General features: G+C 28.1%; 2 protein-coding genes across 5 annotated transcripts; one reads left to right on the forward strand and one right to left on the reverse strand.

Moving 5' to 3' along the window:
• Positions 1–1468: 1468 nt before the first annotated feature.
• Rab35 (RAS oncogene family member Rab35) lies at positions 1469–6948 on the reverse strand. 2 transcript variants are annotated; one of them, XM_076778638.1, is made up of 4 exons: positions 6893–6948; positions 6299–6576; positions 4069–4493; positions 1469–3184 (listed from the first exon to the last, which is right to left on the reverse strand). In XM_076778638.1, the coding sequence occupies exons 2-4, from the start codon at positions 6348–6350 to the stop codon at positions 3056–3058; spliced, it is 606 nt and encodes a 201-aa protein (XP_076634753.1). In that variant the 5' UTR covers positions 6351–6576; positions 6893–6948; the 3' UTR covers positions 1469–3055. The 2 variants fall into 2 exon arrangements, with proteins under 2 accessions (XP_076634753.1, XP_076634752.1); XM_076778637.1 differs by lacking the exon at positions 6893–6948 and having other exon boundaries at positions 6299–6842.
• A 684-nt stretch (positions 6949–7632) lies between these two features.
• Bdp1 (transcription factor TFIIIB component B'' homolog Bdp1) lies at positions 7633–12030 on the forward strand. 3 transcript variants are annotated; one of them, XM_076778622.1, is made up of 7 exons: positions 7633–7966; positions 8255–8374; positions 8451–8814; positions 9093–9543; positions 9924–10363; positions 10505–10612; positions 10874–12030. In XM_076778622.1, the coding sequence occupies exons 3-7, from the start codon at positions 8478–8480 to the stop codon at positions 11569–11571; spliced, it is 2034 nt and encodes a 677-aa protein (XP_076634737.1). In that variant the 5' UTR covers positions 7633–7966; positions 8255–8374; positions 8451–8477; the 3' UTR covers positions 11572–12030. The 3 variants fall into 3 exon arrangements, with proteins under 3 accessions (XP_076634737.1, XP_076634738.1, XP_076634736.1); XM_076778623.1 differs by having other exon boundaries at positions 8463–8814; XM_076778621.1 differs by lacking the exon at positions 8255–8374.
• Positions 12031–12333: the final 303 nt, after the last annotated feature.

Below are 12333 nucleotides of genomic sequence, written 5' to 3' on the forward strand. Positions count from 1 at the left end.
TGTAACTACTGTTCTTAAAATTTTGTAATATACTTCGTCTTTTTTTTATAATATTCTCCTAATTGTTCCTTTTTCTTAATTTTTCTGATTCTTTGTATTCTTTTCTAATACCACATTATAATTACGTGCAGATTCGAAAAAAAATCGTATTTAACACGTTCACTACCACGATAGTTTTCTCTGTCTAGCGAAATCTACAATTTTTTCAAATTATTACGTGATAAATACAAGAATTCAAGAAAAAAATGTAAAATTTCCAAGTATTAAGGTTCATTTATTACAAACGTTTCTAAGACATGTTGTTAGTGTAAAGTACCGATCACCAGTGACCACCATGGCAGACAACATATTAAAAAGGCATTCGTTCTAACCCCTGAGAACATATAACGTACCTTGCAAGTATCACTTTATAACATCCGATACATTTCATAATAATAAATTATTAATTAAAATAGTTTCCATTTTGAGCATAAAACGTAAAATATTTCAAAAATGACTGTTACTTAAAGCTCCAGTAAATATGTGTTATATATTAATTGATCGAATGTATTTCTTAAAATATTCATAAATGATTTGTTTCAATAAATAAGAGATGTTAATGTTTACATACTCGAAATATCGTCGAAAGAAGAAATCAGAGACTTCGTACTATAGACAAAACCAGAGCCTTCAGCCCTGATGATGTAAATTGTAACGTTAGCAAATTGCTGAAGATAGACGCGGCATTCATCCGGAAGCCATTCACTCGAGCTTTCGTTGCGTTACGTTTAGTAATACTAAAATACATTCTTTCAAATACCTATCAACTCGAAATGGCTGATTTCGTTCAGGATACATTTCGACATACATAATTTTAGTTCTTATTGCATTATTACAGCACTCACCACAAACTAAAAGCATGTTAACTTTTTCGTTATTGAAAATCTATGACAAGATTAAATCACCAACTTGACATTACGTGAAAAATAAATACACCACATAGTGTACCCCTTCAAACCATATAATTTTTTACCGTATATTTTGGAAGTTATAGAAGTGCACAAAAGTATTATAGACAAGGTGTTTGCAGGAATATTAATCAGCATTTTTCTCAGAAATGATGTGTACTGAAAAAATGGAAGAAATTTTAATTTTGTTGTATTTACAATAACCTTCAAAAATTGAAGATAATCTTTAATTTTTTTAATGAAATGTTACATATTTTTTTTATGTCAATAATCATGTGGCCTTCAAGATCATACAGGTTCAGAAATGGGAGAAATATCTTCTGCCATTGTATTTACGGGTATAATACTTGAATAACGTATTTTTATTATTGGGTGGAACACTGTATTTTAGCAATTTAATCATCAACTTGGATACGTAAATATATGAAAAGAATAGTATGCCAATTATATTAAAAAAATGACATTAAAGGTAGTAAAATGATAAATATTTAGAAGTAAAAAAAACCATAAATAGTATATACGTGTACACGTAAAGTCCTATTTATTTATATTTTAAAGTATAACAGTAAACAATATTGAATATAATTGATAAGAATACTTGTGATATGCCACTAAAACTGGCAAGTAGAATATTTACACGTTATAGGATGCCGCATCATTGTCTCGTTAAAAAGATATGGTGTACAGACCAAACATAGCAACATCAATTATGATAATTCATAGACTTATTCGTGACGGTATTACAGCGGCAGCTGCGTCGATATCCTAACTATTATCACAGATGGAAAGAAGACATTTATCATATTATTATATCATATAAAGCATATTAACCATATCATGTTTATTATCAAACATGACAAATTATTACATACTTACATGTTCGTCTTTCCTGCTACAACGAAGTTTTTTAGTTTCTTATTAAACAAAAATAATTTTGTTAGTAATTTTTATGCGATTGTTACCGTTACGAAAACGTCACGCTTATTAAATGTTTTGCAAGGTTTGACAAACAAAATGTTCGCAAACATAAAAGACTGCTATATGATTGTTTCCTTTCATCACACATGCTAATGAATTGTAATTTAAACTGTGATATTATTACAGATACAGATCGCACATACCATGTTTATAAAAATGCTTATAGATAAAATATCATACATTTTTTCTATTATTGTATTAGCACTGAAATTTTTACAACACTATTTGTACTTAAAAATATTATTACCGTGAAAATATATTTAATTAACAATATATTGAAAAAGTTTGAATTTTATCAAATATGTTAATCTATTTGTAATGTACAAAGAAACTTGCGATGTAATCCTTTCTGTGCCAATTGAGAAGCTTGCCTCTGTCATACCGTAGACAATTTCTATCATTTACTTTAATTCAATTTAGAGTGCAAAAAAACATCGTTAAACCACAGGAACCTTAAGACAATAAAATATGTTAAAAATTATTTGGACTTGCTAATAATATTGATCGCCTCTTTTGTTGTTAAACATTAAATATTATGTATTAGCAATATTTAGCTCTTATGGTAACTCGTTAAAAAGAATTTTTCTGTAATAATACAAATCTTAAATATGTAGCATTCTTAATCTGCTCAAAAAATTTGGGTAAAGATTTGCATAACGTATATCATTTGACATTATATTTTATACCATATTTTTGATAAATTAATCATATTTATGCAAAGCTGGTATAAAAAAACAACTATATAATTTTATTTTATTTTCCTTTTTGTGCTAATTTTTTTTGTAAATTAAATAGTACAAATAGGCCTTTAGATTTGTAATACTGCACTGAATATGCAGCATGTTCGAAAATATATTGCTTACTAAATTATTCTTGCTAAATGAACACTGCACACTCATAATTTTTGCATCCTATATATATTGTATGTTAACTAGAGTCAAAGTATACTTCTATGAGAATACACTATTCGATGTTGTAATTTCAATATAAAACTTAATAGTTTTAAAAAAACATTAGTATTACATTATGTGTACATTTTTCTCTTATCGCATACCCTCTGCTTCTTTTAATTTACTTCTGCCATTGCATCAAACAGTATCAACAACAAACTGTATTTTTATACAATACTGTTAACAACATTTCTTTTTATGTTGTTTTGGGTTTTTCCTTAAATTCACTGTTTCGTTGGGTTGTCCAGCTTGTCGCTCCTTCTTCTCCTTCTTGGTCCTCAATACTTGCCGCGTTATTGCCATAAACATCTAAATACAAAAAATTAATACAAGCTTAGATTAATTTATTACTAGATTGTGCTCCAATTTTCTACTCGGTGCAAAATATTATGCATAATAAAATATTGAATATATGAAGCATATCACATAATATTTCATACAAAAAATTCTTATATAAAATAATTATGTATTTTCCATTATATTTTCCACTATCCTTAGTTTAAAAGTTTATCCATTTCAATCACGGAACTCATAATATTAACAAAAAGGTCATGATTTCTTAACTACATTAAAATTAAAATATTTCCTAAACTAATGATATTTGAACATTTTCCTGGATCATTTTAAAGGTTGAACCACCTACTTTCACATTTCTAAGTTGCACTTCCTTGAAGATCCTTTTACACTAGGAAGTGAGTGAGAATGTACAGATGGTTTTAGTATAAAAAAATGTTTGAAATTCCAATAGCTTCCAAAAGTGTAAAACATTTTTTGTACGACTAAACTACCATAAATTTAAAAATTAAAAACTCCCTTTTACAACGACCCGCTTAATTTGACTTTATCCTCCTTGATTTTATCTTTTTAAAATTTATTGTACTACCCAATTATTAAGAACTCAATATATTTTTTAAAACTTAGTCAATTGTCCATTGTACAAATTTACCTATTAAACTAAGGTACATGTATTATAAAATATTGTATATATAATTATGATTCTGTAAAGGACTAATAATTTATCAATAAATACTTTTAATGCATTAAATTTCCGTGTGGTGGTAATGCTGAGACCTAGACTATCTAGTTGTATAAAACAGTGAAAAGAAATTAACTGACCTACTTGTGTCAGATAGTAAAATATTGGAAAATATTAGTTCGTTTATAAAGATATATCAAACACAAATTTTACTTACTTCTTGAACATTAATATTGTCTTTAGCAGAAGTTTCAAACAACTGAATTCCCATTTGATTAGCAAATCTTTGTGCATCTTCTGTTAATACCACTTTATCATTGGGTGCATCATTCTTATTTCCTACAAGTACCCTGTTGACCACATCACAATTTTGTTCGATTTCATGCAACCATCTTTTAACATTAGCAAAGGAATCACCACTAGTCACATCATATACAACTATAACACCATGTGTGCCCCTGTAGTAAGTTGAAGTTATTGTCCGAAAACGTTCTTGCCCAGCTGTATCCCAAATTTGGAGTTTTACCCTCTCACCATCTATTTCCACAGTTTGTATTTTAAAATCCACTCCTATTGTTGTTATGTAACTCCCATTAAAAGTATTGTCAGCAAATCGCAAGAGCAATGAACTTTTGCCTACACCTTAAACATAAAAAATAAGGAGGGAAATATATTTAATGAGTGTATTTTCCTGAAATTTATATATATATAGGAAAAAATCACAAAAGAAATGTATCATAAAAACATCTATCATATACTGATATTTAAAACTCAAAGCATAGATAAATTAACAAGAAAAAATATTATATTCTGCAAAAACATAAGTCATACATGGTTATTCATAATTATGAAATATTATATGTTGGTATATTTATTCTTATTTCAATGGTTGATCCTCACACAATAATATATGCTCCCTGATATGTTAAGAACAATGATATTCGCAAATCATTAAATGTTCCCTTTATACAAGAAGTACACAAAACCACTAAAAATGAACTATTATACTGACACAATTGTATAACTGAAATGTAAATACCTAAAAGGCTTTTTAGAATCATACAATGCTATAAATCTTTATGTAAATATTTTTAAATAAACGTAAATAATAAAGGAAATTTTTAAAACAATAAAAAAATTTTGACAGTTAAATATTGATGAGTTTTCAAAATTAATTTGTAAAATCTGTAATAAATACGACAAAAAAAAATAACATGTAATCATTTATAGTTATTTCTCATGTTTATAAATTACAAACATTACAATATAATTGTATATAGGTGTACTGTATTCACAAATTCCCTTAAATGTGATTTGTGGTCTTTTCCCAATCAATTAAATCTGTAGTAAAGTGGATTTTTCATGTTTTTAAATTAAAGTAATTAATACAATACAAAAATACAAGCTTGTAACTGCAAGATTCCATAATAATTAATCCATCATAAAGGTAATTAATATGTAACAGTCAATTGACTTTGACAAATAAAATGATCATTTTGAAGCTATATAAGAAAAACAAGTGAATATTATGAAATTACATTAGCAAAACGTTACATTTGTGTTATTCAAAGGTACTTTTGCAGAAATTTGTTTCTTGGATGCTTTACAATCTGGTGTAATACATTGCATATTATGTATATCAGTATTTATATCAGTTTCTACTGCAATTTCTCTTACACTACTCATAAATTTGATGCTAACAATTGGATTTCACGTTTGAATGTTCTATGCTTTCCTATTTCCCCTACCTTTCTTAGTTTCTTAAAAGATTACATATACTATTATCCAACTATATTTTAACACTTTTGCAATTTTTACAATAGAATACTTCTTCTGATATAAATTTTGAATATTTTCTGTTTCACAGTCGTTTAATGTTTTACATATGTCCATTATTATTAATTTCACAAAATATTTAAACTGCATCACGCATAATATTAAATATTTACTTGTGCAAACTTGAAAACTTTAAAAATATGCTATCAGATCAGCATTAATGTTTACAATTTCAAATCAACATTAAACAAAAGGAATGTTTAATCTAAATACATATTGCCAATAGAAAAATGATATCAATACAAGAGTTGTTATTATTTAATTACATTTGCAAAAATTAACAAAATTACTTAGTGTGGTATTTTTTTGTCATAGAACATACATTTTTCTAGTTTACATACAAAAGAAAAGTTCATGTCAATATTACTAGAAATATAATGTTACTCATCCATATTACAAGAAATACAGTATTCATAAACTTTAGTACCAATATATTGACATTTTACACAATTATTTGTGTTATAATATTATATTGTTTGGGTTTCATTAAAAATATAAACGACATATTATTATTTCATAATTAAATTGTAACTCTTTGCAATAAACTTTCACAGACGAGTGTAGTCTCACTACTAAATATATTTAACACAAATCAGTATTTATACACTTACCACTATCACCTATTATTAGAAGCTTAAATAAATGATCATATTCCCGTGCCATTTTGACATGTATGACGTGCAGGTTTATTACACGTTTCCTTTCGAAATATGTACAATACAATCACTGTGTCTCAAATTATTTGACTTGTCTAAGAGCAGATATGAAAAATGAAATATTCGAGTTTGTGCAAATTGCGACAAGGCTTGCGGCTTGTCCGAAGTAAAGGACTCCAGTATCAAATCAGCGCCATGTTTATTTGCCGCGATATCACAATTCATTATCACTACTGAGAAAAAAATTATATTCGTTAAAGATGACGCCTACTCCGTATCAACTAGTAACAATCAGCACATTCAATTTATTTTAAAGGCTGTGCTTTTATGTAATGATAATGATTTACATGCTCCTGTTAATAAATATCATTGGTTGAAAAAATAACATTATTGGAAAAGTAATTTCCATTAAACAGTATTGAAATATTCAATTTGTTTCGTGTAATAAATTTAAAAATCGATGCCTCCGTATTACTGCAGCATTCTATTATATATACTATTGGATTTTTATTAAAAATTATTAAGAGATAAAATATCGTATATTCATACATGTATCAGTTGTCAACCAGGATGCCAAACAGAGCCCCGGGTGCACCGGGGACACCTCATTCCACTTTCTCACACTATACCAGATTACGAGTACGTGAGCTCGTAGAGTTTCGGAGAGTTGACAAAGACAAACTGACAATCGCCCTCTTTCTCGATTCTCCGAAACTGCCCGAAGTGAATGCGGTCGCACATTGTCAACGGCATACGAATTACGATTTCGAATCTCGACAGCTTAGGCGTTTCTACTTTCCGACCTATGTAATCACATATAAGCAAAGTACCATAATAAAAGAAAAAATTTTGAGAAATTTTTTTTACAGGAATACACGTTTTAAGATCCCCTGATCATATTTTAACTATTGAAAAAAAAGAAATTTTTTTTTATTGTTCCTAGGAATGAGCATACATATGTATATTATTAATACGATTGATTCTTTTTTACTCGAATTTTTTTCTCGAAAATGCGTAGGATTTCGGGGGTATGTCTATTCACCAAAAATGATTGTAATTGATCCCAGCAACCGAAAATAATTTTTCCAGAACGATTTGAAAAAATTTTTTTTCACCATCAAATTTCAGCACTTCCCATTCAGTACTCCCTGTCGATTTTTCTTAAAAATTCGTTTTTCATGTTTAATAAATTTGTTTGACGCTGTACGAAACTTTTTTGTAGGTATCCATGAGCTCTACTTCCAAAAAAATTAGAATGATATATTTTCACAAAGAGGGCGTTGAAACCTATCAGTGTATAAAGTTCCGAATAAATCAGTAACCAGAAGATCTTGTATTTTCCTTGTTAAACTTCAGATTTCCCAACATCTCAATAATTTTTAAGACATGACATCTGTGATGTTGCAAAATGACTGTTTAAAACTTTGAGAGTTATCTACCTATGCATAAGTGTCGTGTTATAACTACAAAAGAAATGAAAAAAAAGTACATCAAAACATCAAGATGTCAATGATTGTAAAATAATCAAAGAATTTTCTTAATTTTAGTAAAAGGATGTTTTAAAAGAATACTGTTTTAATATTGCCGATTTACTTTTCGATACATCCACGAACTGTGTTCTTGGTAAGCAAATAGATAACCTGAAATCTGGAAGTATTGTTAGGTTAAGAAATGTCATTAGTGTCGGTATTTTATAGTTTTGCATTCATTTGTCATGATATTTCCAATTTATTACGTACAACACATAGTTTTCTTAACAAATAGATAATTATTCTACCAACTCTTCAGAATATTACTTTTCAAAAAAATTGAAAGAAAAAAAAAGTTCTGAATCATGTTTTTATAAAATGTTGTATCATTTGATTTAAATTTTATAATTACAACAATAACATTTTTGTGTTTTTTATATAGATTTTTGAATTTGTTTTTAATACTATTTTACTGGTTGGTCAAATTTAACGAATGGATTGGGTTTTCTGAAGTCTTGAAGGACTTTATACTCTACTGATTTAAATAATTTTAAAAACTGAGGTAATTTTTTATTACAGACTGTATAAACAAAATGCGTATATATTTCAAAAACTTGAATATTTTATCATATGTGCAGATCTTATTTTAGTTTTACATCGACAAAATGAAGAGAGCACGTATAAAAGCTATGGTTAGTGTTCCACCACGACGAAAAGTGACACAAGACACATCAGTTACTGAAACTGTTAATGTAATTGAATGTGACGAAAAAAATAAAAGTAAATCTGATGATACTTGTTTGATATTACAAGAAACTCCAGAAAATGATTCTCAGGAAAAGCAAGTAGAGGAAAATTTAGCAATCATAGAGCAGATGCAAAGTGAACAGCTGCACCATAACAAGCAAGACACCCAATGTAAAGATGAATCTAAACAAAATTCAGACGAATCAAGAAAAGAGACTACACAATCATCAGAAAATTTAAATACAACACAAATTGGTAAGTGTGGTGAATTATATATTATTTGTTGTAAAAGTACAATTGTTTGGCCTTAATAGACTTTTGAAGATGAAGAAAGTTATGAAACATCAAAGTAATTAGAGTGTAAAGTAACTGTTTATTAATAGTAGTTATTTACAGCAGAAATCCAGTTATCTAGAGCCTTGATTAGAAATATGTTCTTTCAGAAATAGTTGTCCCCAGAATAACGTCATTAAAGATTTAAAAAATTTGAATATTGAAGTAATTAGTAATTGTCAATTATTCGTAATTTCCAGTTACTTCTATAAAATCAGCACAATGCAGAGTAGGCTATATAAGACCAACACCTAAATTAGACAGTGGTGGTAGAGTACGAAGAAATAGCATACAGGGAAGTGGAGCAAGTGCGAGCGAATCAGAAGATGATAGTAGGAGAGTAAATTGTGCCACAATCAATCATACAAGAAACGATTTGATTCACTCAGCAGAAAGTGTTAAGGACACTATAGCTAATAATACTAAGAACTTAACGAAATCAAAAATAGGTCAGAAGAGACGTATTTTAGTTTCAGAATCTGCAAGAAAATTAGCAGAAGCTAGAAGGGAATTTCATATAAAGCATGAAAATAAAACGCCAGATAGAACTAAGCTTACAATGTACGATCTAATATATTATAATCCTATTACTAATCCCATGAAGAGATCTAAAGAATCTGGGATAGTGGCAAGAAAAATTTCAGAGTGTCAGTAAGTATCTTCTTAACTTAATAAAACTAAATATTTTTCAAATTAATAGTAATTTGTAAAATGTAAAAAAAAGCCATAAAAGTACAAGTGATAACCATCATTATCTATGAACCGATTTTGCTCAAATTTTAATCAGACCTTGAAACGAGGATATAAAATCTCGATATAAAGTTTCATTGAAATCCATTTATGTCAATAAATACACACGACAATGTACATACGCACAATAACAAATTTTGTTTTAAATAAACAGAATATAATTAACAGATCTTAAAACATATTTTTCTGTAAAAAAAGAAATTTAAAACATTTTTCTCGATTACAATCATTTCTTCCTTATAGGTCGGAAAGTAATAAAATCATACGATGCAATATTACAGATCTGAAGAAATTCAAGAAGAAGAAGAAGAAAATGTGGATGATCCGTCATCTGCAATGCCTGTACCTCAAGTAAAAGTTGGACCAGATGGTCAGTTAATAATAGATGAACAAAGTCTTGTTATAGAACAAACTAATGCAAAGAAAGGCAAAGAAGTATTATCAAAGGACGCTGTTGTTGACGATGATAACAATGGAAGTGGATTCTATAAAAAACGTCAAAAAAGTAAAGAGTGGTCTAAATGGGAAACTTTAAAATTTTATAAAGCATTAAATACAGTGGGTACGGATTTCCTGCTGATGCAAAGCCTTTTTCCAAATAGAACACGGCAAGAAATTAAATTAAAATTTAAGAAAGAAGAAAAAGTAAATAGAAACTTAGTTGAAAAAGCACTTGCATACCATCAAGAATTTGATACTGATATGTTAGAGAAATCATTAGGTAAGTTTTTTTTTAAATGTAATATACAATTAATTTTTTATATAACAATGCAAGTATGAATTTTAATTACTAATAAATATACTTGCTTATAAAGATATAAATGTAACAGAATTTTGTTCGTAATTTTGTTTACATTAATAGCCACGTTTGAAAACTCAGAAAAAGAGCATTCTAATACGCAAGAGAAACAGAAGCTACAAGGGCCGACGGAAAAGAAAAAATTGAAAGCAGCAAAAAAACGGAAATGCAGTAAGTTAAAAATTACAAGCATTATAAGCTATTTTCTCTTAACTCTACTGTAACTTATGTTTTGAATGGTTTGTCACAGTTTATATGAAACACCCTGTATAGATATCGAGTATTTATTAATACTTTTAAAAGATTTCAAACATTCTCAATTGACAAAGTAACTACTATCGCTTGATATTAAATTAGAAGAATTAAGTTACTCGCATAAATGCTTATTTAACGTATAAAGATAACAAATATTTCGAAGTACAATATTTTTAGGGATTGTAGCATCTAGTATTGCTGAAATGGATGCATCGGACGAAGAAGAAAATTGTTTAGAGTACATGGTAGAGAATGAAAATATAGAGAAAGATCAATGTGAAGAATTATTTAGTAAGACTAATAAAAGAAAACATAAAGGATCGAGAGAAGAGACAAAAATATTAGAGAAGTCATCAATAGAAATAGATGATGTACAATCATTAAATTTGTACAATGGATTCGATAGTGATTCAGAGGTTTATCATGTCAGACCAACTAGATCCGGAAGATTACCGAAAGTAAAAAAATTACAAGGACCGGATATAAATACGCTTGACAATGAAATATTAAATTATGGTTCTATCGATCATGAAACTATAACATCGCCAAAAGGTGACTTGAAAATTACGGATGATTTAATCTTCGATAATATTAATACTAATCAAGAAACTCAATATACGAGTTCTGTTAAAACAGTCATACCAAATATTGATAATGTTGAGCCAGGATCTTTAGTTATTTTATCAAAGGAATCACCAGAGGAACCTGGAAAAAGTGTTTTACAAGTTTATATGGTTAGTTCTAACATTAATTCTTCTCAAACTTTCAAGGAATCTAACATTGCATCTGTAAATTTACCACCAGAACTCTTAGCAACTGTAAGTACTAAATTATCGGATGTTGAATCGATTACAGTAAAACAAGAATACGAATAATTTGTTTTATAATATACGAATCTCTCAGAAGGCTAACTGATTAATATTAGTTTCTGTGAATTTCCCAGGTTTTAAATTATTCACATGTTTCTACATTAAAGGTTATCTTTCGTATTCCTCTTTTAATGTAACATTCCTTTACTTTGAAAAACACTGCATTAATGCATATGTGACGGTTTTTTCAAAGTGACTAAATTCTCTTTATTGGGCAATGCTTATTTGCTGTTAGCATAAACCAACCAGTCTCGTTTGCGAGAAATTAGACACAAAAAGGAAATTTAGTAAATAAAATTTATATAAAACAATTTAAACTAGAAACCTATTCTATCATGTATACATAATTTTTTTATTGATTATAAAGTTAAGTTTTTACAAAAGCAATAAGTTCGTTAGAGTGAAAGAAATACAATATGCTTGAGTGTTTTAACGCATAAAAATAATAAACAAGTTTATATAGAACTCGTTTCGCCTTTATTTTTAAATTATAACCCTGTTTAGTGTTTCAATCATTTTCGTTTTTAATTAATATAGTGTAATTGAGTTTACTCGGTGAGATTAATTATAACCAACCTTTCATATTTCATACATTATGCTTTACTAATATGTCTACATCACACGCCGACATTTTGTTTTTACTGAATCCGGTACCCGTCACGAAAGTTTTGTACACGTACTTAGCGTGGCAGAATGAAAAAATATAAGATTATACACATATTATGTTACGTATTAAACGTGTAATTTACATATTTTTTCCAGAACGAT

This window comes from Colletes latitarsis, chromosome 11, assembly GCF_051014445.1.
Source record: "Colletes latitarsis isolate SP2378_abdomen chromosome 11, iyColLati1, whole genome shotgun sequence".
Lineage (NCBI taxonomy): Eukaryota > Metazoa > Arthropoda > Insecta > Hymenoptera > Colletidae > Colletes > Colletes latitarsis.